Raw genomic sequence first — 26,510 nt, forward strand, 5'->3', positions numbered from 1 at the left:
CGTTGGTGGATGGAGCGAGACATGATGTCCCAGATGTGCTCAATTGGATTCAGGTCTGGGGAACGGGCGGGCCAGTCCATAGCATCAATGCCTTCCTTTTGCAGGAACTGCTGACACACTCCAGCCACATGAGGTCTAGCATTGTCTTGCGTTAGGAGGAACCCAGGGCCAACCGCACCAGCATATGGTCTCACAAGGGGTCTGAGGATCTCATCTCCGTACCTAATGGCAGTCAGGCAACCTCTGGCGAGCACATGGAGGGCTGTGCGGCCCCCCAAAGAAATGCCACCCCACATCATTACTGACCCACCGCCAAACCGGTCATGCTGGAGGATGTTGCAGGCAGCAGAACGTTCTCCACGGCGTCTCCAGACTCTGTCACGTCTGTCACGTGTGCTCAGTGTGAACCTGCTTTCATCTGTGAAGAGCACAGGGCGCCAGTGGCGAATTTGCCGATCTTGGTGTTCTTTGGCAAATGCCAAACGTCCTGCACGGTGTTGGGCTGTAAGCACAACCCCCACCTGTGGACGTCGGGCCCTCATACCACCCTCATGGAGTCTGTTTCTGACCGTTTGAGCAGACACATGCACATTTGTGGCCTGCTGGAGGTCATTTTGCAGGGCTCTGGCAGTGCTCCTCCTGCTCCTCCTTGCACAAAGGCGGTGGTAGCGGTCCTGCTGCTGGGTTGTTGCCCTCCTACGTCTCCTGATGTACTGGCCTGTCTCCTGGTAGCGCCTCCGTGCTCTGGACACTACGCTGACAGACACAGCAAACCTTCTTGCCACAGCTCACATTGATGTGCCATCCTGGATGAGCTGCACTACCTGAGCCACTTGTGTGGGTTGTAGACTCCGTCTCATGCTACCACTAGAGTGAAAGCACCGCCAGCATTCAAAAGTGACCAAAACATCAGCCAGGAAGCATAGGAACTGAGAAGTGGTGTGTGGTCACCACCTGCAGAACCACTCCTTTATTGGGGGTGTCTTGCTAATTGCCTATAATTTCCACCTGTTGTCTATTCCATTTGCACAACAGCATGTGAAATTGACTGTCAATCAGTGTTGCTTCCTAAGTGGACAGTTTGATTTCACAGGAGTGTGATTGACTTGGAGTTACATTGTGTTGTTTAAGTGTTCCCTTTATTTTGGTTTGAGCAGTGTATATAAACATGCAGCAAAGCATGTGACCCACATCGGAATCGTTCGGTTTAGTGATATAAGTGATGTTGGTTATATGATTGTGTATTTGTGTGTGCGTGTTGCAGAGAGAACAGGGCCATTACTACGGTTACGTGTACTTCCGTCAGGTGCGAGACAAATCCCTGAAGAGAGGATACTTCCAGAAGGTCAGTGACGAGACTGCAGTTCAGCTTCAACACACCGAAAACGTGCCAACATGCGTAGAACCATCAATGTAGAATAGGACAATACTCATTAATCAGTCTGTTAATCTGTTGTAAAATAGAGTGAGGTTTTGCGGCTTTACTCTGTTTTATATGAATGAATATCATTGAGAGATTAATCAATAATGAAATATAATAATCTGTTGCAGCGCCAGTAATGAAAACTAAAATATTTGGGGTATTTCAAAAAGCCATTCAAACTTGAGAGCAGAAATGTTCAGCGGATGCAGTTTTAACAGAAAACACTGATGTCATTTTAAATGATGGTTTTAAAAAGATTTGATTATATAAATTCTCTCTGTGTGTTTCTACGTCTCTTCAGTCTCTGGTCCTGATCAGTAAGCTGCCCTATGTGACCTTCTTCCACTCACTGTTGAAGATCATGGCTCCAGAATACTTTGAGAAACAGGAGCCCTGTCTGGAGGCTGGTCAGTCTGATTGCCTGTCTCTGCCTGTCTGTCTGACTCTACCTGTCTCTGCCTGTCCATCTGACTCTGCCTGTCTGTCTGACTCTGCCTGTCTGTCTGACTCTGCCTGTCTCTGCCTGTCTGTCTGACTCTGCCTGTCTGTCTGACTCTGCCTGTCTCTGCCTGTCTGTCTGACTCTGCCTGTCTGTCTCTGCCTGTCTGTCTGACTCTGTCTGTCTCTGCCTGTCTGTCTCTGCCTGTCTGTCTGACTCTGTCTGTCTCTGCCTGTCTGTCTGACTCTGTCTGACTCTGCCTGTCTGTCTGACTCTGCCTGTCTGTCTGACTCTGCCTGTCTGTGCCTGTCCATCTGACTCTGCCTGTCTGTCTGACTCTACCTGTCTCTGCCTGTCCATCTGACTCTGCCTGTCTGTCTGACTCTACCTGTCTCTGCCTGTCTGTCTGACTCTGCCTGTCTGTCTGACTCTGTCTGACTCTGCCTGTCTGTCTGTCTCTGCCTGTCTGTCTGACTCTACCTGTCTCTGCCTGTCTGTCTGACTCTGTCTGACTCTGCCTGTCTCTGCCTGTCTGTCTGTCTCTGTCTATCTGACTCTACCTCTATCTGCCTGTCTGTCTGTCTGACTCTACCTCTATCTGCCTGTCTGTCTGTCTGACTCTACCTCTATCTGCCTGTCTGTCTGTCTCTGTCTGTCTGACTCTACCTGTCTCTGCCTGTCTGTCTGACTCTACCCGTCTCTGTCTGTCTGTCTGACTCTACCTGTCTCTGCCTGTCTGTCTGACTCTACCCGTCTCTGTCTGTCTGTCTGACTCTACCTGTCTGTGCCTGTCTGTCTGACTCTGCCTGTCCCTGCTTGTCTCTGCCTGTCTGTATGTAGCTGCCAAAATATTTAAAATATATATCTTGTAACCTGGGCTTGACTTTTTTGCTCACGAACCAATGTGGCTAGTGCTTTTCCAAAGTTACTAGCTACACTGCATTTTCACTAGCCACATTTTTGTTGTTGGGAAATTACCTTTTATATGATTAAAGTTGACTATGACGTACTAAAATTTACTAATATTATCATTATCTCTGATAAGGTTATGTGTAAAGCTCTCTTTTTAAAAACGTGTGGTCCATTAAGATGAACACATTAAAAGAGTAGCTTCTTCTTGTATATAAAAAAAAAAAAGTGCTGCATGGGTGTAAAAGATTAATTGAAAAGATAAAAACTTAACAAAAATTGTTTTTCATCAGAAACACTGTTTAAATCCTAAGGCGGGTGTTAATGTAATGCTTATAAAGAGAGACTGGTGAGTGTTGTGTTTCAACTCCAGCTGGTCCAGAGGTCTGCAGAAACATCATCTAACACAAACGAGCACCAGAACACTTTCTGCACCCCCATCATGATTTAAAAATGTTTAATATTGACATTTCACATTCTCTGGACACTTTGTGCTTAAGAAAATGGTATGCGCTCTGACGACTTGCATGAGCCTCAAGTCCTCAGGAGACAGACTTATGGCTGTTCAAAGGTCCTGGCAGGAACCAAAAGTGATCATGTTGTTGTTGTTGTTGCCGCCTCTCACAGAAGCCAAATCAGTGCTAAAGCATGTTAATGCAACAGTTCACCCAAATTATAAAACATCTATTTTCCTTCTTCCCTCGGTGCGGGGTTTGTACAAAGTCTTGAGAGTTTTGGATTGAATTTTGTGTTTTCAAGGTGAGGAATATCCATGAAGACAAATATACTGTTTCTCCAGTTCAGTCATCAACGCAATCACTCTTATAACATTTTATAATACTTAAAATGAAACCATCCCGTCGTCATATGTGTTAGTTGTCTCCTGTCATCTCACACCAGACACGGAGCGGAGTGGAGCTAGCTTGAGTGACATGGGCGCCGAAACAAAGGGTCATTTTCCACGTTTGGTGTAAACCCAACGTCATGAGGGCAACCATCTGCTCTCAGAATGCGTGTGCCTCCTCTGACTTTTGACGTTGTGCGTGCATGATTGTTTTCTTTGTGGATTTTCTTATAGCTTTAGCAACATGCCTAGCTGCTGTTTTAATAATAAATTAGACTGAAATAAAAAAATAAAATTGAAGTTAATATGAACAGCTGTTAAAATAAAGACAGTAACAATACATTGATTGCTTTGGGTCTACTCAATTGATAGAACTTAAAGTTTACTCCACCACAGTACGATGGAGGTGAAAGGATTCATCTTATGGTGCTCAAAGCCTTGAAAAATGATCATCCTCACTTTAAAAAATGTGTGGGTCATCTCAGGTTGGAAGGTCACCGTTTCTCTAAAGATGTGTTTTTCCGTTTATCAGTTTTCTTAACACTGTGAGCAGAAAAACTCACAAAATTTAATTCACCTCCATTCTGTCGGGGTGAAGGCAGAAATCTCAGTTTCAGATTTCTCAAAATCTTGACAAATAAAACGGACATCTCAAGAGGGAAGTGTGAAAATGCTCATTTGTGTGAACTGACCCTTTGGTATTTCTTTCTCTTATAATTTTATAGTGGTTTGTACAGTTTGTGTTTTTATACACCATCCGATTGCTGTTCTTTTGTTCTTTTTGTATTTGACAGCTTGTAATGATATAGACCGCTGGCCGACGCCCCATCCTGGACGAATCCTCACGCTGCCCATTATGGGTGTGGTCATCAAGGTACTCGCACAAAACCCTTAAAGCAGTAGATGTTATTCTTGGACTCGTCAACCCATCAGTTAAAGTACAGGTGCAGCTGTTAACATTAATAAACGGTTCATGCACTACAGCAGGGCCCTGCAACCGGAACTTAAATGTAATCGGTTAAACTTCTGTCAAGTCAAAATGTTCTTTATGAGAAAAAGAGTCACTCAGTCACACTGAGAACACAATGACTCACGTTCTACCCGTGTGCAAACTGTGACGTGCACACTATCATCCGATCTTTGATTAAGGCAGCAGAGTCAATATTCTGAGTTATAATCTGTGTTAAATTGGTTTCTGTGTGTTCAAACTGACTGGAATATGTGTGTTACTGCAGGTTCGCATCCCAACTTCTTACGACAAGCCCGGAACCTCACAGCTGGCCCAGTCCACCCAGGTGAACACACACACACACACACACACACACACAAAAAACACACACACACACACACACACAAAAACACACACAAAACAATCGGCATTTTGTATTAATGTGTGTTGGAAATTAAATTGAACATGTGATTATTTCAGCTGAAAGAGAGTGTGTCTGTTTTTCAGAGTGACAGTCAGGTGTCCATCGTGCTCCCAACCATCCATGAAGTGGATCTCTTCAGGTGAGAGCTGCAGGTCACGTTGTTTCCCTTCCTCCCAAAACACACGCTTGTGTCACACTCTGTCACCCCCTGATGTTCAGTGGTAGCACAGCAGCAGCAGGTGAATTGAGCATTGTCTGCATTGGGAGGTTTTTCTTCCTCTGACTGCACTGTTTTACCTGGTTACCACCTTCTCCCCACAAGATTACCTGCTAAAATAGTTTTTATAGGACAAATAAAGATCTTCCGTAGAAATTGTTCATTGCAATATATTTGGTCTGTGTTTCTAAAACCTGATTACTGTCTTGCACAATTAGCGCCCTTATTCATAAAACTCACCCACAGGGTCAGTGTGACCAGCATGAATAGTCATGTTTTTTTGTTAAAAGGTCAATTTGACTGTTTTTGTTGCAGCCCTGTTTTGTTTATTTGCATATTCTGTGGTCAGGTCAAAAAAAAAAAATAATACCCACCTCTTGCTAACATTCATGTTCATTTGTTTATTTTGCCCTTTATCACTGGCAGCTCACAAAAAAGAAATAACAGAACTGAAAGAAAAGAATAAAAATCTAGATGTAACTAATAAAAACCAGAGCAGAATAAAGCAAACTTAAAGAGGTATTTTACCTTGTCAGGAGTGTTTGGAAACAAGAAAACACCTCCTCCTCTGTTCAGAATTTCATGAAAAGTAATGACAAATAAGGAAATTCTCCACAGAGGCATACATTTGTTCCAAAAGAGAGATTCAGCAATGTACAGAAAATGCATTTTAAACAAACACTTGTTCTGTGAGAACACCAACATTATTAACACATTTCTTCAAGGTCATTTCAAAACTTTGTAAAAAAATCAACCTGAGAGGACTTTTTCAATTATATTCATACAAATAACCCCCAGTAATGTCACCATAAAGCTTTTGAGTAGGGAAGGAAACTCTTAACCTCTAACACAAGCTCTCGCTCTCTCTCTCTCTCCAGGTGTTTCTACCCGGTCTTCTTCCATATCCAAATGCTGTGGGAGTTGGTGTTGCTCGGGGAGGCACTCGTCGTGATGGCGCCATCGCCAGCTGAGTCATCAGATACCGTGCTGGCCTTGGTCAGGTGAGTCAGAGAGGGTTAGGGGCGATCATTGTGCCAGCCTGTACAGAGGCTTGACATTTTGTAGAAGATTTGAAGTTAAGTACTCTAAATTTCCATCTTTGAGTCCTGAAAAAGACATTAAATGTGTAGAAATATGTCTCCATGTCTTTCATACAGTTAAATGTAGTGTTAAATTAAGTCTTTAATGTATTATGACTTCTTGGTGAACAGTTTGTTAGGCAATACCTAGATACAGACGGGGTTCAAAAGTTAACACTCCTGTCTTTGTCTCTCTCTGTCTGCAGTTGTATCTCTCCCCTGCGTTACTGCAGTGACTTCCGGCCGTACTTCACCATCCACGACAGCGAGTTTAAGGAGTACACTACCAGAACGCAAGCTCCGTGAGTAACGATGAACCAGCACAGTAGTTACCATGACGCCCTTGAGCAAGTCACTGATTTTCCATCTGCATCTGCTGAATGTACAGTTGTTTGTTGCTGGCTGCTGAGCTGCCGCACGGTGCCTCAGTTAGCAGCACTTCAGTGGTGGTCAAGGGTCACTGGTCAGGGATTTTAACCAGTGACCTTTTGTGAGTCTGATCCTTGTAACTTAAGGACGTTGACACAAGTTGCACACAATGCTCCATACGGGCAGAAATTTGGAGTATGTGATAAAAATAGCTGATTTCCTGGAGACTTGCATCAGTGCTGGGAACGAACAGTGGCGAATGCTCATGTGTCAACATGTCGCTGATGTGCAGGCTTCAACAACAGGCACGGCTGTTCTGTGTTTCACAATCACATGTAACATGCTGTAGGAAACATCTGACATTATTTCACCAGGTTTCAGTTAATTTTCTCTTTGTGTCATATACTTTACGTATGTGTGACTAAAGCATATGAAGGTAAAACAAATGAAAGCAATAGTGTTTTGTTTGTTTTTTTACAAAATGGGTATATAAAAGAAGCATCATGAGCAGTGAACACAAAGAAAATCTTAAAATTGTATTTATATAGATGCAGAAATATATAGATGAATTAATAAACAAATTAACAGAATCTTTCTTTTTCTCTCTGTCAGTTAAATTAAACTATTTTAATATGTTTTGTTATGGAGAAAGGTTCTGGTTGTGTGAGCTTAAGAGCTCCTGTTAATAATGAATCCCTAGGTGGTGGTGCTTGAATAAATTTGCAATTGCCACATAGTCTGGTAAGAACTGGAGAAGAAGTCCTCAAATGTTGCTTTATTAACTAGTGCACATATACACTGCAGACAGTGCAGAAATTAACCTAAGAAACAAGCTTTTATTTGTCCACAAGGAGGCGCTCAAGGATTGTTAAAGGCCCTAATGTTGACCTTTTGAACATTTCTAAAGCTGACACACAGACATAGGAAAGATTAGAGAGTGAGGGGGATCCCCAGCTGAAAGACGACGTGATTACATGGCATGTGCCTTAGACACTCCTGTTAAATGTAAGTTAAACATCAATAATATTACACTATTACATTTTGGGTGTAACAAGCTCTCTGTTTGGAAGTCTTTGAAGCTCTCTGGGACTCAACTTTTCTCCTGAACGTGTTCCAAACACAGTCCTGTTCATTCGATTTATTTTGAAGCTCATTGAGTTTTGTGTTCATCACGGAGTTGAAATCTTCCAACAGTCAAAAATTAAACACACTATAAAATCCTAATAGATCGTTTTAAAATAATTAAGCATCTTGCTCAGGGAAACCTCAGGAGGTTTGATGTTTTAATCCGGCTGCTTGTTCCTGTGAAGTTAATAATTGTAGAGTCATGTGTGATCTGTCTCTCTGTTCTTTGTACAGGCCGTCCGTCATTCTGGGAGTGACCAATCCCTTCTTTGCAAAAACCCTGCAGCACTGGCCGCACATCATCCGCATTGGAGACATGAAGCAAGCAGGTTGATCAAACTGCTTCTAGTCACAAATATTACACTTCAGTCAAACATGATGTTTGTCTGTAATTGATAAAATACAAATGTCAAAACCTTGGAATGCAGTCCACTACAACAGCATCTGAGCCTCAGAGATGTACAGCCTGTCCACATACTTAGTGGGTCTAGTTTTCCTGGTTTGGTCTACGACCTTCAGTTCCAGCAAGGGAACATTTTAATGCAACAGTATACAATGATATTTTAGACAAGAGTGTACTTCCAACTGCATTACAATGTAAATGGGTTTCTAGTTTTCTGGTCACTCTGTGTATGTACTGTTACCATTCAGAATTGATTATGTAACAATGTTCCTCTCAGGAGAGATGGCCAAGCAGATGAAAGTGAAGAAACTGAAAAACCTCAAAACGCTGGACTCTAAACCTGGTAAAGGCTTCATACTCATTTTGGATTTATTCTCCAGTGTGATTATCTTTTTATGCACCTCACAGAACTGTGTGTGTGTTTGTGTGTTGCAGGTGTGTACACTGCATATAAGCCGTATCTCAACAAAGACGAAGAAATCATCAAACAGCTGCAGAAGGTTAGACATGGTCTCTCCTCAATGTCCTGCATACGCTTAAAATTGTTTGACTGATTGGAGCCATGCACTACAGTCCTCCAGCCCACATTGTTTTAAAATCGACATACCTTTTTTTTATAACATTATAAATTATATTATAACATTTTTATTCAACTTCTTCGTGGTAACACCATTTACAATGGTTGTTATATATTAAAAGTGCCAAACAGGGTAAATACTGTGTCTGGTTTAGATCCTCTGCACTTTGCCTTAGCAGCTCCCTCGGAAAAACAGGAACCTGCTGTTAAGACGAGGGAGATGCTGATTCTATCAATGAAATACTGGACTATTTGTGACCTTTATGTGACAGCCACTCCCTTACATTCTCGCTTGTGTATAAAAAATTGACAGGAAAACAGCTCTTTGCTGTGGAGACAGCTGAAAATAAACTTCCACGAAAGAGTCAACCTTATAGTTCATGTGCATCTGGATTTATAGTTGTACATTAAGCCATTAAACTATAAATCAAGCTGTTAAGGTGCACCTCCTCCAAAATATAATTAGGGCTATAGCAGCTACAAAGACACCATGTGGAGTAGGGCTGTGACTAACAATTGTTTTTATTATCTTATCTTGTTTTGTCTGACCAACAGTATGAAATTCAAACATATTCAGTTTACTATTATAGAAGACCTGAAAAGGATTGTTAATGGTGAAGACAACGTGAAGCAAGTAGCAGAAAGACTTCTTCTTTTCAGTAACACACATTTAGCAAACCCTCTGACCACGCTTCAGTAAAGAGACGAGGTGAAATAGAAGTTACCTGGATGTAACTCCTGTTCTTTAAGTATTTGCATTGCCCACTGTCACTCTATATCACAAGGTGAAGTGAAACCGTTGCTGAGGGGAATATAATCAAAACCCGATATGGCCTGATCACGTGAGATGCATCCTTCTAGGGTTGTGATGGTGATATCAACTTACTATTAAAATACCTTGTTTTAAAATAACTATGCTACCAAAATACTACTGAGAAATGTACTTATAGTAGCATCACCCCTCTCCTTCATTGCTGGTTGGCTGCTACAGTGTGTGGAAATGTTCACTAACAGTTTTTGACAGCAGCTTAATGTTATGATTTTTGTTTTTCAGGGTGTTCAACAGAAGAGACCCTCGGCGGCCCAAAATGCAATTCTTCGACGCTACTTCTTAGAACTGACACAAAGCTTCATCATTCCTCTGGTAACAGCCAGTCATTTTTATTTTATCTCTATGTGACATGTTGCTGTTTTGTCTGTTTGTGTGTCTCTGTCTCAGCTGTTCAGCCACAGTAGTGTTTTTAATAAGCCGTCTTGTGGACTGATGTACACTAGATACTTCCTTGTTAGTTGTCTTGGAGCTCCTCTGGAGGATCCCAACCCCCTCCCCCCCCCGGGAAACACAGCTCTAAATCAACCGTTTCATGTTTTCAGTCTGTGCTGCCGCTGGGTGGAACTGAAATAATTAAACTCTGTGTGTGTGTGTGATTGTGTGTAACAGGAGCGGTACGTTGCCAGTCTGATGCCTCTTCAGAAGTCCATCAGTCCCTGGAAGAGTCCTCCTCAACTCCGACCGTTCATCCAGCAGGATTTCATGAAGACGCTGGAGAAAGCTGGACCTCAGCTCACATCTAGACTGAAAGGAGACTGGATAGGACTCTACAGGTACACACACAAAGTCATAAAATCCTGCTGGAAGTTGCGGGTCTGGAACTAAAAGAAAGGTATTTGTTGTAACCTTGTGTCTCTGGATGTATTTTAACACTATTCTACACAATATATAGATAGCGTGACTTTTGAAATGGTGTTGGGGCAACTGCAGTGAGAACCACAGTTTATTTCAAACAGGCTGACATTAGAGACACTCATTAATTAAAGTTTCCCCCATTTTATAAGTGTATTTGATAACAATTTAATCCATATTCGTCAGACATAGGCTCAGACACCACATTTTCTCCCTTTCCTGGTATGATTTTAATATAAAACACCAGCAGGAAGTGTTGACTTTAATTTATAGTAAGTGACACAGAATGAAGAAACAACAAAGTAGAGGATGATTGGCGTTAATCGTGGAAATGCACATTATCCTGAGCATCTTATGGACTCGTTCTGTGTGGTTTTCTCTGCGTCTGAAGGCATTTCCTCAAGTCTCCCAACTTTGACGGCTGGTTCCGCAACAGGAGGAGAGAGATGACCCAGAAACTGGAGGCTCTGCACCTTGAGGCCCTGTGTGAGGAGGTGAGGAATGAGGGAGGGATTGAGTGTAAACCTGAAATACAAACTGTATTTCAAACAATCTCTCATCCTACATCTGTTTCTGTCTGTCTGTCTGTCTGTAGGATCTGCAGCAGAGAGTCCAGAGGCACTCAGAGGTGGAGACAGTTGATCTGGTTCTGAAGCTGAAAGATAAACTGGTCAGTACAAACTCAGCCAAGGCTCATATACTCTGCATGAGTAGTACAGATGTTACTGTTTATACTGTTATTACTACTGTTACTACCACAACTACTGCTATTACTACTTCTACTACTTTTATAGTAGTACTTCAACTACTTTTAGTGCTTATACAGCCACTGCTTTTGCATAAACAAGGGCAAATACTGCCAGTGATGGTACTGGTACCAGTACTAGCACTGGCAGTATTTGCCCTACTACTGCTACTAATATGATTTGGATCATTACTACTGCTGGTACTTATACCACTGTTAAAGGGTAATTCTGATTTATCACAATTTATGTTATTACTGATCGAAATGATAGTCAGATGTACAAAAATATTAATTAAAAGTATGAACCAGAATTGTCCTTTAAACCCACTGCTTCTACTTGTTCTGACATTTTAATAATAAAATCCTTCATATGAATGTGTCAATGGGGATTTAAATGAACAACTAATGATAAGCACTTATAAAATATATAGATGTCTAATACAATGTGAACGCCGGTGAATGCTCTCTAACTCACGGTGCTCTCTGCAGAGTCAGGCGGAGAGGGAGCAGCTCCCGGTGCGTCCAGGAACTGTGGCCAAACTGAGGGCCCACATTGACGCCGTCATCCTCGCCTTACCAGAGGACCTTCAAGGCATCCTACACAAGCCCTCGACACCCTGACCTTTAACCCCTCGGTCTCCAACTCTAACCCCAGTTTGAGCTTGTTTTAAAGTTTGGGGGGTAGTGGGTCTCCTCCCAGCTGGCTCCCAGGTGGAGGGACCCCCGCTTACTTAGGCTGGGTCCCAGTTTGAGGACCTCTTCTGGTCTAACATGGAAAGCACACATTTTTGTTTCCCAAAATATACATCCAACTTCAGTTATATTTACTTTTCCCTTCCCAAACCGATACTCAGTGGAGTTTAGACCAAACATGTCCACCCCACGTCTCAGTGATCACATGCTATTAAAACGACCAGCTGGACCAGGCCGATGCCGCCTGACATAAACTCCTCTGAAGAGTTTTCAGAAGGTGAAACCGCATTTAAAAAATGTGAGTAGGTTATTAAATGAAAGGAGCAGTGTGCTCTTTCAACATGCAGCTCAGTACCAGAGGTTCGTCTGAGGTTTTGGGTGGCCTGTGTGAAAAAGGACTTGTCATCGCCTCAGAGGTAAGAGCAGGAAGACAAACCCAGCTGACCTTTGACCCTCAGCATTTTTACCTCCTGACGTATTTAATTTGTACGTTTTTAACTTGACGATGGACTGCTGTATTCCGGCGGGACTGACTTTGGAGTTTTTCATCCATTTTCAAGAAATGTTTTTAAAAGAAGTGCACTTCATCGCTAACTGGACCAGTGTGCCGTTCACACACACACAAATACACACACTTTTATGCAAACAGACTGAATCAAGCAGAGCCAAGCAGTGCTTTACAATTACATGTTAAAACACACATAGAGCACCAGCAACGTTGTAATAACTGCGAACGGCTCTTTTGTCATGTGCTGTAGAGCAGTGTGCCCAGGAGCCAGTCAAATCCCTGCATCTGTGTCACATGATCTTTGTTTAGCCTCTCATAACAGTCTGAGGAAATATTCAAAATTGTCCTTAAATGTTCAGAAATCCTGGTGTGGGTTGGTGTTCTTATATATGGATTTTCCTGAAGACTGAATCCAAAACTTGTGTGTCAAGTTTAGTTGTGTGAAAACCTGTTTTTTATTTCAACTGGCTGATGAGCTGTTCTGAGGTTGAGGAAAGTCTTTGGCCGCTGGACTTTACAACTCTATGGAGAGACATGTCCGCCAAGAAACAAAAAAAGCAAAACAGATGAACAATTGGTAAATCAATATTTAGAGACATGAAGTCAAAATTATAAGGTTAATTAAAATTTTGTCTCTAAGTAGAAATTCTGAGTCAAATTGACTTGTGAGTATGAGAGCCTGAGTTAATATTTTGAATTAAGTCAAACTTATAAAATTGTAAATCTGTCAGTAAATAACAATTAGGAGTTAAAAAGTCACAATTTTCTATCTATCATCTAATATCTTTGATTAAGTATATTGACAGATCTTGAGTATTTAGATTTTTGTTGTTTTTAATATTTCATTTCATTATTTTGTTTTCCTGGCGGATACGGGCTTTTATAGTAAAACCCTTCCATGACAAATTTGAGCTAAGCCTATATTGCTTTCCTCACTTTCTGGAAAGTTTTCTCTGGACAGCACTAAAACAAGAAAATGCATTTGGGATGTATCTATACTAGTTCACCATTTAAATGACTACATCTGATCTGGTAAGACCTGTAAAGTTTTTTGCCTTATGTCATATTGTTTTTTTTTTAACATAACTTTGATTTAACAGTTTTATTTTTGTCATTCTAAACTTCTTTTTTTTTTCCTGGCAGAATTTTGTATCCATAGTTAAGTGTAATTAGTCCCACCTCCACACAGCTGCATAAAACTACTGTAAAGAAAAGACACTCAGAGCTGAAAACAGATACTGCAAACAAGTCCTGCAACAATTGGTAACAACCAGACATGTTTTAACCAGCGTGATCTTAGGAGTATTTAGTAAACTGAAATAACCCCAACACTACGGCTAGCATCGTTTTAACTGATACTCAACAGATGGAACAGCTTTTTGATTTGGGTTAAACGATGCTGGTGCTTTACAGGAGGGAAAGAAGAACCAAAGGCTCAATGAGTTAGTCTCAATCTGAATGAATGATGACTGGTTCCTATAAAGATGGGAAGGAAGGAATTGCAGCTCAAAGGCTTCATGTTTGTTCATAATTCTTACACTAAACTAAATTTACTCTGCTGGAGAGCCACTTCTGACAAAAGAATTGCCACTGAAGACGATCCTGCTCAGGATCCTCTGTGTTGCCTTCAGACAAAAAATATTCCTGAAGTCTGTTGTAAGTGTTTTCTGATGAACAAGCGAGCTACACTGATGCATTGTTAAACTAAAAACCAACACAAAGTCAGAGTCCTGTAATATAAAACAAACTCACTCAGTTGTAGTAAAGGGATAATTAACACTGCTGGGTCTTTTAAAGCATCAAATTGCTGCATGTTTTATCCCACAAACTGTGTTGAATTAAACTTAATCAAACCACTTCAGACCACAAATGTCAGTGTGTCAGTGAACTTTGAGCTACGTTGTCAAAATTAAATCTTAAGTTAAAACTATAATTAAACATGGACAGAAAATAAAAATGTTAAAAGTTAAAGGTCCTAAACGTGCAAAATAATCTGTGTGGTCTTTAAAATGAAAATCATTCAACTCATTGCTTCCTTATGTCTGATCTATTGGAAGTCATGAACATTCCTGGAAAACTAACAATGTAAACATGAACAAAATCACGTATAATGACAGCAATAACGGCTTAACAGGTAATTTAATTTATTATAGTAATTTGTATTTTCACAGTGTAAATTACTGACTTATTCACAGAAGATTTGTTATTTCTAAAGATGTAGTTAGTGGATGTTTTATATTTTTCAAAACAACTGTTTGAGAAGTTAAATTAACCTGTTGTCAAACGTATTGGTTTTTTTTGGGGGTCATTTTCTTTTGAGCCATCATGTAACAGATGTTTTATAAATGTTTTCAAATTTGCCTTTTTTTTTTTTTTTTTTTTGTCAAGCAGATAATTGTAAAAAACAAAAAACAAATATGTGCTGGTTGGAATAACCTGCAACCATATAAGTTTTATATTTTTAAGAAAAAACAACTTATTTTAACAACTTTGAATTTTTATGAAGGGCTATTCTCGTATTCCACTCTGTAGAGAATGAAGACTTTTGTACATAATGGTGTAAAGTGAAATGGTCGCCCAGATATGTTGATGTACAATAATTATTTTGCTATTACATCAGATGTCTTACTAAATACAGAGATATAAATAAGAATTGCTCCATATAATCATTTTCCTTTCTTAGACTAATTACAATGTTGTTGAGTCGCCTTGACATTTTGAATTTGTAGTTTGTTTGCTAACAGACATTCTTTACTGATGCTGAAAACAACATCAGTAAAGTAGCGTTGTCACTATTTGTCAATCACTGTTTTTAATGAATAACTATTTTGCTAAAGACTACTTATTTATTGGTGTCAATGGAGATGTATACATTCTCAAAAAAATTTAATATAATGTAATTAAAATACCGTAATACCAGAAAACATTGATATTTGACGATTAACCAAAACCTCATTACTTTCAAATAATGTTTTTAAATTATTATTATTATTATTATTTTTTTATGTTCGCTTGTGTAGACTGTGGTATGGTTATGGTCAAAGCAAGACTTATTATTGGTAGAACCCCTATTTGTGGCTGTCTGGCTAAATTAGCTTGTTGCTATCTTCCAGATATTTTAATGCTAACAATACTCTCTAGGCATTGTTTTATAAAAGGGACATAATATTTCACCCATCGTTAAATGCCATGGGAGATGAAAATTATAACACTACAAATTCAAAATGTCAATACAAGCTAATAAAAGCACATAAAGCCATTATGTTGCATAGTATTATACATATTTTGCTCCATTGGCACTGTCACTGTTTTCGTTTTAATTGAAGCCATGTAACCACTACACCAAGGCACTCTGACGCCCTGAGGACTACTTTTCATTAAGGCAGTGATAAGACGTCACAGTCTTATGTTAACTTTATTGTAACTTGTACCTTGTTGGGAGGAACTCACTGCTGAGTGTCTTTCGTGACTGTGTTTGCTTTTGCTTGATACAGTATTACAACAAAATTGAAATAAAATTCACACAGCGGCCATTTTGAACATTTGGGAAGATATGACTAGCTAGCTCTGCGCTAAACTTCTGCCAACATAGATTAAATACACATAGTATATTCATGTCACTTTTGAAGTGGAAAAATGTTACAGACAAACTAGAATTACACGAATAGATTCACATTTTAAAATTTGGTTTGTAGCTAATGTTAGCTAGTGTTAGCTTCCCTCGGTAATGTTAGCTAAGTTATTTCACTGTACTAAGCTAGTTAGCTTCCCAGCTAGCTGTTACAGAAGCTTCTTACAGAAATTTTCAAGAAGGCTGCTGTGAGAATAAGGTCAGAGGGGACTTTTCCTGCTACATTTCAGGTTCTGTGAGGTCACTGTCCTCGATTGTATATTTTTATTATTTTTTTGTTTTGCTGACCTTAACTGCTTTTGTCATTAAACAGCAGCTTCAATTTTAAAGGATTCTCTTGCCTGTTTTCTGGGGAGAGCCCTGTGGGTTATATGATCGTCTCTGATCTGTGCACATGGATTGCTATACAGAACAGACTTTAAAGAACTGCATACAAATTGATAAATCGTACGCTTTAAACCTGGGGCAAGTTCAATTTCAAAACATTTGGCACCCGTTTCCTGGTGGCGTTTCGAGGAAATGGTTTGCAATTACTCAATTGGCTTCTCTCATTTGATGGGTGTGTCTAAGGTGTTGCCCAATCAGCTGCAACAAGTATACAAACACAGCCGTATTAAAAAGGCAGTAAAGTGCAGTGTGCTGGCGTAGACAACAGGCTGTTCAAGGCACCACAGTTTATGTTGGAATAAATGTATTGCTGAACTCAGCTCTGGAATAACTGATTTAATTGAGCACTTTGAACACAACATTGGCATATAATCACTTTTTAAGTTGAAATGGTGAACTTGCTTAGTTGCTCATTGAAATATCCAGCTGTTACGGAGCAACATTATCATTAATTTGGAGTCAAGTTGGTGTCACATGATGAATGTCCAATTCACTCTCTTTTAGTTCTTTTTTTGGTCTCAATAAAGTAACTGTGTCCATCTGCAGCCTAAAATGACGCTACATATGAGAGGGGTGACAGTGAACCAAATCAAAAAAAAAATAACAATAACTGCTTTCAGAAAAATAATAATTATTACTGTTAAATGCAACATGCTTCCACAGACTCATATCATAAATTGCTGTAAGCTGTCCTAAGAACCTTATAAACGGCACATGTATGGGCTAGTTTTGTACTAGTACTACTTGTAGTGAACAAAAAACAGTCAGTGAACACTTACAGTATCTTTAAACTGAGCCAAACAAATGAAATCAGTTAAGGGATTCGGTATTTGACATCTCACTCTGAGAAAGGATCCAAATACAGTATCGGCACATTTTCCAAAATGTTGAACAGTTCCTTTAAGGCAGGACTCTGACCACCGAGCTGCATGTTATATAAAATGTACAATCAATAACAATATTCTGTCAGCAATCTGTTTAATGACATACAAAATTAAGTAAAGAAATACAATACAAAGTCAATGATGTTAGTAAAAATGAATTCTGTTTCTGAGACTAGTTTGTCGTCTTGTAAATATAATCACATACTTTAATCATACAGTAATGTTCGAATTTCATTTATGATGATTGATTAATGTGATTTGTTTTATTATGAAATTAAGAACAGAGGATACAGCTTTTCGTACACATTTCATACCCCTGTGTGTTTCATTAAAGCTGTTCAGTCTTTCTCTCATCCTTCTCCACCACGTTGAAAAACTTCCTGGACTTCTTCTCTCCTTTTGGTAGATGCTCTCTCCCCCTGCTGATGACTGGCTGTCTTCTCTGCAACTCATAGGTATCCTCCAATACAAAGTCTCCTTTGGGAGAGTAGTTGATGGATGACCAGGTGAGGACAGAGCCACTGTACGGCCTAAAAAAATAAAAAGAAATAAACACATTTTCGAAAGGTGGATGTAAAACAAGTCCACGAAGTTGATAAATTGTACAATATTTAAAGAGGTGGTTTTATGCTTTCTGGCTTTTCCCTCTCCTTTATTGAGTTATATACCTTTTTTGTGCATGTAATAGGTTTGCAAAGTGAAAAAGCCCAAGGTGTTCCCATCTCCCACAGAAAACTCTGCTCTGAACTGCTTGAAAACAGCTTGTTTGTAGTCCAGTCGCTTTCTAAATGCGCCTCATATAACACTCGCCAAGCGGCTAGTCCAACATGTTATGGCAGAAAATTGTGTCCTCTTACATTTAATATTTTATGTATGATCTTTAAATATTATCATTACTATTATTGTTATAGATATGTATTGTGTTTTTATCCTTAACCTTTCCTCTCCTATACTCCTTATGTTGGTCTGTCCATATTTACTAGGGTTTAGGTCAGAGCTGTGAGATTGTTTTGGTGTTTTCCTCTCTTGTTGTTCCTCTCCTCTCATGGAATGTTCATTTAAGGCTGAGAGAGGATCTCTGTTCCCTAAAACACAGAAACCTAGACTGTAAATGATGATGCATCTCGGGGCCAGACGCCTGATGCCGCCCTAGGCAGCAGGTCTCTGGACCAGCTGTAGATGTGTTTTAGTACTTCTGTTTATTCTCTTTTGTTAAATAAATTCTTCAAAGACAACGGTTGGTTGTTAATTCTTTGCTCAACCCCTCACCAGGAATATAATTTCCACGACACGCCCTCAAAAACACTGGTGGAAAAACAGTGAGCTGCAGCACACACCTCCTCTCCCTTCCAAACACTAGCTACCCTCCAGGCAGTCAATGGACAAAGTAAATAATAAATAACTCATCACTCTGAAACTCTTGCTCCAGTCCATGCTGCCAAGCTGGTACAGCTGAATCAAAGTTGTTAACTGGCTTCTCACTGACCCACCTTTCTCTGCTTCTGATTGGCTAATAGTCCTTAGCTAGGAACTGCGCATGTGCAACTCCCAACAAAAATCATTTAGAGACAAGATGTATCACTCCACAGCTAAAACGAAGCCTTCAACACACAGGGTGAAAAGAGGAGCTGCAGCAATGTGCAATATGAAAAGAATATGGTGATTTTTGAAAATTAAACCATGTAAACCTGTTCCGGTACAACCTCTAAATAAGATTTTGAACCTGAAAATGAGCATAATACCACCTCTTTAATTGACATGAAAGGTGATCACATACACGTAGACACCGCCAGTCATGTAGTTGAAGATTTCTTTGTAGTGGAGAGGATAATTCCACACCTGGACGTCTGTCAGCTGACCATCAAAACCTGGAAACTCAATCACGGGCTCACCTACCCAGACATACTGAACACACACACGGACACAAAAATCAGATAGTTAACATTAGACAAAATGATGGTGATTGAAGATGACTACATACAAAATCCAACAGGTGGTAAAACAATTTGTAGTCCTGTAGTCAAATATCTGTGGAGATTCTCAGTCATCCAGTTCATAGTTAACCAAGGAAGGTTCAATTAAGGGAACCTGGACGTGTTTGAAGATACTAAAAGACGTTTTACAACTCATCCAAGGGGCTTCTTTAGTTCTGACTAACTGGCAGGGAGTCCCAGTTATTTAACCTCTTTGGGGTCGTTATCATGGGGATAAATGCACAGACCCTACTGTATATATTGGGGAAAGTAATCAACTCCTATACAAATGCATGGCTCAACACAGAAGGATCAACTCCTCAGGTCAAGACTCTAGATTTTGGACAGGAAGGACAGATTGTTTGAATGAGGAGTGGAAGAAGCCAAAGAAGAAGCCATCGACACCAAAGTAGAAAAACTTTCTCTCAACAAGGGAGGTGGTCTACAACATGACGTATCCCCCACCTACAAGACTGTCCTTTGCCTCATGTCACAATGACAACGACTGTCATTCAGATTTAGCCTCACGTGAATCCAATGACTGTTGTAACAGCGAGCAGCACTAATGAACCAAGCAGTATCCATCACCTTGGTATAGATTCCAGTTGTTTAATGGCTGGGATTTCGTACCAGTCAGTCAGAACTGAGGAAACCCCTTCAATGAGAGATGAAACGTCTTCAACCAAGTCCAGTTGCTCTTAATTGACCTTCCCTTTGACCCTATGTGTCAACTTTTTAAAGCCCTTTTCAGACACTGAATACAAAACATTGCAGGCTTTATCTAACTGTTATTAAAGTGACGGCTTTTGTCATTCATACAGTATGTTTCTGTTATTGTTCCTTTCAGTTTTATTCACACATGAAAGGAGAGTTAGAGAAACTTAATATTTGTCGCAGGTAGACTAAGTGGGGGAGATTCACCCACCTGACGCGCGAGCTACAGTATATATGACTCAGATCCAGTGGCTGTGTTTTATAGATTTGCAAGAAAACCCACAATCGTTGTGATGGATACAAGGCAACCAAAAAAGCATACATTTTTTATGCCTGTCTATTTGGCGATCAACAGTGAAAAACAATTATCAGCTAAAAATAAGACTTCCCCTCTCCTTTTATTTACAAAATTAACTGGTGGACATGGGATATCCCTATTGCTACCACTCCAAAACCATGTGACTCAATTATCGTTAAAAACTTTTTTTAATATAAATGGTGTTAACACAGACTCTACCTGGCTCCTACAGTGGTTGTTTTTTTTTTTTTATCTCTCTTGCTCCACACCACAAGGAGGAAAATATTGCTTTTAAAGACTGATGTGATACGAGAAGATCTCGTCCACAACTTCAAACTGACTCATTCACAGTGGTTTGTGGTTTATTTAACGGATTATATTTCACTGAGACCGTAATGCCGGCTATGAGGCGGCAGGTGTAGCTAATGTTCAATTTCTAATCAAACAGCAGCAGGTGGTAGAGGCGCTGTGATAAACTTTATTTATTTCATTTTTCAGACTGAAAACAGTCCTTAGGCATCTGGTCCAAAGACTGCAAATCTACAAAAGTTAGCCTGGTTCTACCCCGCAGACCCGCTACTACCCACATCTCAATGCAAAGCAAGTCAAATATGTTTCAGTATGTGCTACTCTGTCCTCACCTTAACTGGCAGCATCTTCCTGATGCTAATGCTTGAGCCGTTGAACATCTGGGCCACACTCTTCACTGTGTCCACGGTGAGGCAGATTCTGGTCCAGATGTCCAGTCCCATGTTTGACCAGAACCTTATGTTAGGATGCAAGTCCAAGTAGTAGGATTGGTATCCGAAGTTCAGTCTATACCCACCAGGAGAATTGGCCACCAGCTGCATACGGTTTCCGCTGGATGGACTGAGCGTGAAGATTGTGTTGTAGTCGCTATCAGTCAGGTATCGCAGACACACGGAGACACCTGCAGGGGTCATATGGGCCGTGTTGATTGACAAATATAGTTGACAGTAAAAAAAATTTTAAAAAACCCACACATGATCTGTTTAGTTGTTTTAGTATTAATAAAAAGCAAACAGCTTAAAATAGTGTCCCCTCCAAAAGTATTGGACCGGTAAGGCAAATTCCTTTGTTTTTGTCATTCACTGAAGACATTTGGGTTTAAGTTCAAAAGATGAGTCTGAGACAAGAGTTCAGAATTTTATCTTTCATTTCTTGGTATTGACATCAAGATGTGTTAAACAACTCAGGACATAACAAGGAAATAATCTTAAAGTAAATAACATTTAATATTTGGTGGTATAACCCTTGCTTGCAATAACTGCCTCAAGCCTGCGACCCATCGACATCACCAAACTGTTGCATTCTTCATTTGTGATGCTATTCCAGGTTTTTACCGCAGCTTCTTTCAGTTCTTGTTTATTTTGGGTGTTTCTCCCTTCAGTCTCCTCTTAAGGAGGTGAAATGCAGCTCTATTGGGTTGAGGTCAGCTGATTGACTTGGCAAGTCTCAAACCTTCCACTTTTTTCCCCTGATGAAGTCCTTTGTTTTGTTGGCAGTGTGCTTTGGGTCATTGTCCTGCTGCATGATAAACTTCCTCCTGATTAGTTTCAATGCATTTCTCTGTAAATTGGCAGACAAAATATTTCTGTAAACTTCTGAATTCATTCTGCTGCCACCATCATCAGTTACATCATCAATAAATATTAATGAGCCTGTTCCTGAAGCAGCCATGCACGCCCAAGCCATGACATTACCTCCACCATGCTTCACAGATGAGCTTGTATGCTTCGGATCATAAGCAGTTCCTTTCTTTCTCCACACTTTGGCCTTTCCATCACTTTGCTAGAGATTAATCTTGGTCTCATCAGTCCATAAGATTGTGTTCCAGTACTTTTGCAGCTCATCTTTGTAAATTTCAATCTGGCCTTCCGATTCTTCCTGCTGATGAGTGGTTTGCATCTTGTGCTGTGGCCTCTATATTTCTGCTCTCTGAGTCTTCTTCCAACAGTGGATTGTGATACCTTCACCCCTGCACTGTGGAGGTCGTTGGTGATGTCAATTACTGATGTTTTGGGGGTTTTCTTCACAGCTCTCACGATATTTCTTACATCAACTACTGTTGTCTTTCTTGGCCGACCTGTTCGACGTCTGTTGCTCAGTACACTAGTAGTTTCTTTTCCAGGACATTCCAATGTTTTGGATGATTTTCCTTATTTTCTCAGCTTGACAATGGCTTGCTTTTCTCCCCTAGACAGCTCTCTGGTATTCATGTTGGTTTATCCTCTTTAACAGGAAATGCAGTCTTTAGAGGTTTGAACCAAGGATGAAAACTTGGACTAGTCATGCAGAGCTATTTAATGTTCGGACAATCAAGCTAAAAGGCAACACCTGGGCAATGAGAAACATCTGTCAGTCACATGTTCCAAAAGTTTTGCTCACTTGAAAAATGGGTGGGTTCAAACAAAGGGTGGTATGTCCTGTGTTGTTTAACACATCTAGATATGAATACCAGGAAATGAGAGCTGAAATTCTGATCTCTTGTCTCATACTCATCTTAGATCTTAAACTCAAATGTCTTCAGTGAACAACAAAAACAAAAAGGAATTTGCCTTACTGTTCCAATACTTTTGGAGGGGACTGTACACAACAGATAGATATAGACAATGGAAATAGGTTAACATCTTCTGTCATGCTTCAAGTCAGCTTTAACTTTTCATTATTTAACCAGTCTTTACATACATACTTAAACAAGTGTTTTATTTGTCTGAACATAGCTATATATGGTCCTGGGAACTATGTTGTTGCTAGGTGCATATATTGTGGGAAAACAAGCAAAAGTATTGGACTATATATTTATATTATTATATTATTTACAAATGTATCGTTCAATATGAACATTTTGCAGTGATAGTGAACATTTTGTTAAATGTGCACTACCTGCCCAGTGAAGAAGCTGATCCAAGATAACGATTGTGACTTTCTGTCACACATTAAACACCATAAAGCCAAGGTAAATACACCGGTAAAGTTAAACTGAACATTTAGCTAGCCGGAAAGAAACAGTTATGTTGTGTTAAATTACCACTAAAGTCTTTCTGCTCCCTTGTGGTCAGAAATCACTTATTGCAGCTTACATATTTCAGGGATCTATTGACGTAAATGCAATATAATATACACAACTGTTTTCAGTGGTGTATAAAGACCTTACATAATGAGCCATTTGTATCTACATACACCACAGGTCGCCTTACACGGAAGTAGCAAATGGAGGACCACACGTATTATTTAGCACAAGAGCCGACAGAGCGTGTCAGACACCGTAGCTTCTCCTACGGGCTTGGAAAGTGAGCGGTGAGAGGTCACTGAGCCGTTGTTTGCAATTCACAACCCTCACCACTAGATGCCACTAAAACTAACACACTGAACCTTTAATCTGCATAACAAGAGAACTGATTGATTCTAGAGTTACTTTTGTCAGACGAAACTAAACGAAACATATTTGTCAACAACCTTTTTTCGTGACTAAAACGAGACGATGACGAGACGGCGACAATGTACTTAAACACTGACTGTGACTATATTAACATGCAATATTGTTGACGAAAAATGACGACATTAAAATGTAATTCATAAAATAAAAACGTTAATAAAGTCTCTCTTTCTTTTTGTCAATATAATGAGGAGGCAAGATTTTATTTTATTTTTTATTAGTATTTTTTTTTAAATTAAAATTAAAAAAATTAAAATTAACACTAGATTTCACAAACAAGCATGTAAAATTAATTTAATGTGGGAACAATGTTCTGGATTCTGTTCCTGTTCATCATCTAACAGCAACAGGAAAAAAATACCAGAGGGCTGGTCTGTAGAGTAAAATAACATTTTGGATTTCACATCTCGACACTGTTTCTGTTTAGTTTGTGAATTCACCTGTAGTAGGGGAGGTGGTGGTGGTGGTCCAGGGACGGGTGGTGGTGGTCCAGGGACGGGTGGTGGTGGTCCAGGGACGGGTGGTGGTGTTGGTCCAGGGACGGGTGGTGGTGGTCCAGGGACGTGTGGTGGTGGTCCAGGAACGGGTGGTGGTGGTCCAGGGACGGGTGGTGGTGGTGGTCCAGGGACGGGTGGTGGTGGTCCAGGGACGGGTAGTTCTCCAGGGACGGGTAGTTCTCCAGAAAGGAGTGGACGACCAGGGGGGACTGGTAGGAGAAAAATAACTGGGGGGATAGAAAGATATTGCTCCTCTATACTCAGACAAAGTGAACATCTTCCCGATTAAATTTAGTCCAGAATGTCCTGGAGAGAGAAAGAGGAAGAGATACACAAACACGTTGTCAGCATAATGTAAACTCTCGAAAACGGTCAATTTTGTTGATATATGTACTGTGATAATTGGAGTTAACTGTTTCGTTACAATATTGTAGGAAACGTTTGCTTTTATCCTTGGTTTGTCTTGACAATACTTTTTTTTCTTCCCGACTCAGTCTTTAGCACACAGCCATGTCTGTTAGTTCCTATAGAAAAAAAGGGCTCACAAATACAGTTTACTTTTTTAAAAGCCTCATTAATTTTCCAAAACAGATGGTTACAGAAGTGTTCATCTGACATTACTAGGAGGAAATAAAGCATTCATTGGGGACTATTTTCAGCAACGGATCCACATTTGGTGCTCCGGTGAATATTTCCAGCAGCAGGACCGTGTGTGTGTGTGTGTGTGTGTGTGTGTGTGTGTGTGTGTGCGTGTGTGTGTGTGTGCGTGTGTGTTTGTGTGATGGAGTTAAAATAAACTGTGATGTGTGTTCATGGTGATGAAGGAACATGTCACCCTGGGCCACAGTGTGGCTCACTGATGTGTTTTTAGTTTTTGGACAACAGTGGAGCACAGAGGAAGAAGTTATATCAGGCTTTGATACACAGACAAGACTAGATAATAGATCAATTAATGGTTGGTTTTCATCTTTTAATAGGATATGTTAAATACAAGTAAAATACAGATTATTAGTTATTAATTATAAGGGTTCGATTATCTAAAGTCTAACTAAATTACACAGAATCACAGATTTTCCATACTTACATGTTAAACAGATAATTAACTATCTAACAGGTAACTTGTGCTACTCTACTGCTTTCGTGAAACCGAGTCACAGATTAATTCAGCCAGGATATTTGGAAAAATTTCGGCTCATTCCGCTATCCTGGTTTTGGGAAACAGCCCTCTAGAGGACCATTTGAATCCTGTTTTTACCAACACACACACACACACACATACACACACACACACACACACACACACACACACACACACACACACACAGAGGCTACACTTCAGACCATTGGACTAATATTCACTTATCCTACTGTTGCACAGTGTGGATAAAAGTGTCTTCTAAATGGATATCATGCGGTTTAAACGTAGTTTTGTTTTTAATCTGCATTTAACAAGTCATTTGAGATAATGAAAAATCTTTTCAAACTCCTCACCTGTTGTCGTCGTCCATGATGTAGTCCTGACAGTAGTAGTTGTAGGAAGAGGTTTTTTAGTTGCAGACCTAGTGGCATAATCCGTGACGACCAATGCTGACATCACCGGCATCACCATTAGAACATAAAGCATCTTCATCTTCATCTTCACCCTGCTGGCCAGAGTCTCTGCAGTGAAGCGTCTTTCTCCGCTCTGAACAGGCTGCACTTCACCTCGTACACTTTCATTTCCTGGTTTCGACAGTTTCATTTCTGTGCGAAGAACCTCCTCCGTGTCTGTCTGAGTCAGTGACGCTCTCCTTTTCTCTCTCACCAGCGTTGCTGCTCAATCACAGCTATTTTAAGCGTTCAAAATGTGATAAAACTAGTTTCATTTCTCTGCTATTAAATGGTGTAACTGTTATCGCTGCAACACAGACAGAAAATGCATTTAGTCTCAAACACAAGGAATAAAGTGTTACAATTCACTCCACACCAATTTAACATCATGGAATACAGCAATAAACGTGATTTTGGAAGCTTTTTATCCAACAATTATTCAACACCACTTATGTTAAAAGATAATGTGTGTGTGTGTGTGTGTGTGTGTGTGTGTGTGTGTGTGCAGGGGGGATCCAAGTATCTTAGTTACTTGGATCAGTCATAGTAGTGACATAGAAGTGAACATAATAATAAAATTTAACAAAATGTGCACCAACTGAATAGTATGATAGTGTGTGTTTGTGCTTCTTTGTCTTGCACCATTACAGTGGTGACAGACATACGGCTCCTGGAGTGCAGGCCTCAT

The 26,510-nt window shown here is 40.1% G+C and overlaps 2 protein-coding genes across 2 annotated transcripts in view; one reads left to right on the forward strand and one right to left on the reverse strand.

Annotated features, from left to right (window-relative positions):
• dennd6aa (DENN/MADD domain containing 6Aa) overlaps nucleotides 1-16,348 on the forward strand; it is a 25,847-nt gene extending 9,499 nt beyond the window's left edge. Inside the window, exons 5-19 of the mRNA XM_046076007.1 lie at nucleotides 1,265-1,345; nucleotides 1,725-1,830; nucleotides 4,410-4,489; nucleotides 4,851-4,910; nucleotides 5,072-5,127; nucleotides 6,084-6,206; nucleotides 6,491-6,586; nucleotides 8,013-8,107; nucleotides 8,459-8,524; nucleotides 8,617-8,681; nucleotides 9,813-9,902; nucleotides 10,200-10,363; nucleotides 10,834-10,936; nucleotides 11,038-11,112; nucleotides 11,677-16,348. Of these exons, the coding sequence (XP_045931963.1) occupies nucleotides 1,265-1,345; nucleotides 1,725-1,830; nucleotides 4,410-4,489; nucleotides 4,851-4,910; nucleotides 5,072-5,127; nucleotides 6,084-6,206; nucleotides 6,491-6,586; nucleotides 8,013-8,107; nucleotides 8,459-8,524; nucleotides 8,617-8,681; nucleotides 9,813-9,902; nucleotides 10,200-10,363; nucleotides 10,834-10,936; nucleotides 11,038-11,112; nucleotides 11,677-11,808 (1,392 nt within the window). The 3' untranslated portion in view covers nucleotides 11,809-16,348. The remainder of the gene's footprint in view (nucleotides 1-1,264; nucleotides 1,346-1,724; nucleotides 1,831-4,409; nucleotides 4,490-4,850; nucleotides 4,911-5,071; nucleotides 5,128-6,083; nucleotides 6,207-6,490; nucleotides 6,587-8,012; nucleotides 8,108-8,458; nucleotides 8,525-8,616; nucleotides 8,682-9,812; nucleotides 9,903-10,199; nucleotides 10,364-10,833; nucleotides 10,937-11,037; nucleotides 11,113-11,676) is intronic.
• Nucleotides 16,349-16,727: 379 nt separating this feature from the next.
• On the reverse strand, nucleotides 16,728-26,019 carry LOC123987277 (mucin-5AC-like). Its single transcript, XM_046076008.1, has 5 exons — nucleotides 25,724-26,019; nucleotides 24,176-24,538; nucleotides 20,917-21,206; nucleotides 19,068-19,195; nucleotides 16,728-17,820 (listed from the first exon to the last, which is right to left on the reverse strand). Exons 1-5 carry the CDS (start codon nucleotides 25,971-25,973, stop codon nucleotides 17,619-17,621), a joined length of 1,233 nt encoding a protein of 410 aa, XP_045931964.1. The 5' UTR covers nucleotides 25,974-26,019; the 3' UTR covers nucleotides 16,728-17,618.
• Nucleotides 26,020-26,510: the final 491 nt, after the last annotated feature.

Source organism: Micropterus dolomieu, linkage group LG18, assembly GCF_021292245.1.
Source record: "Micropterus dolomieu isolate WLL.071019.BEF.003 ecotype Adirondacks linkage group LG18, ASM2129224v1, whole genome shotgun sequence".
NCBI lineage: Eukaryota > Metazoa > Chordata > Actinopteri > Centrarchiformes > Centrarchidae > Micropterus > Micropterus dolomieu.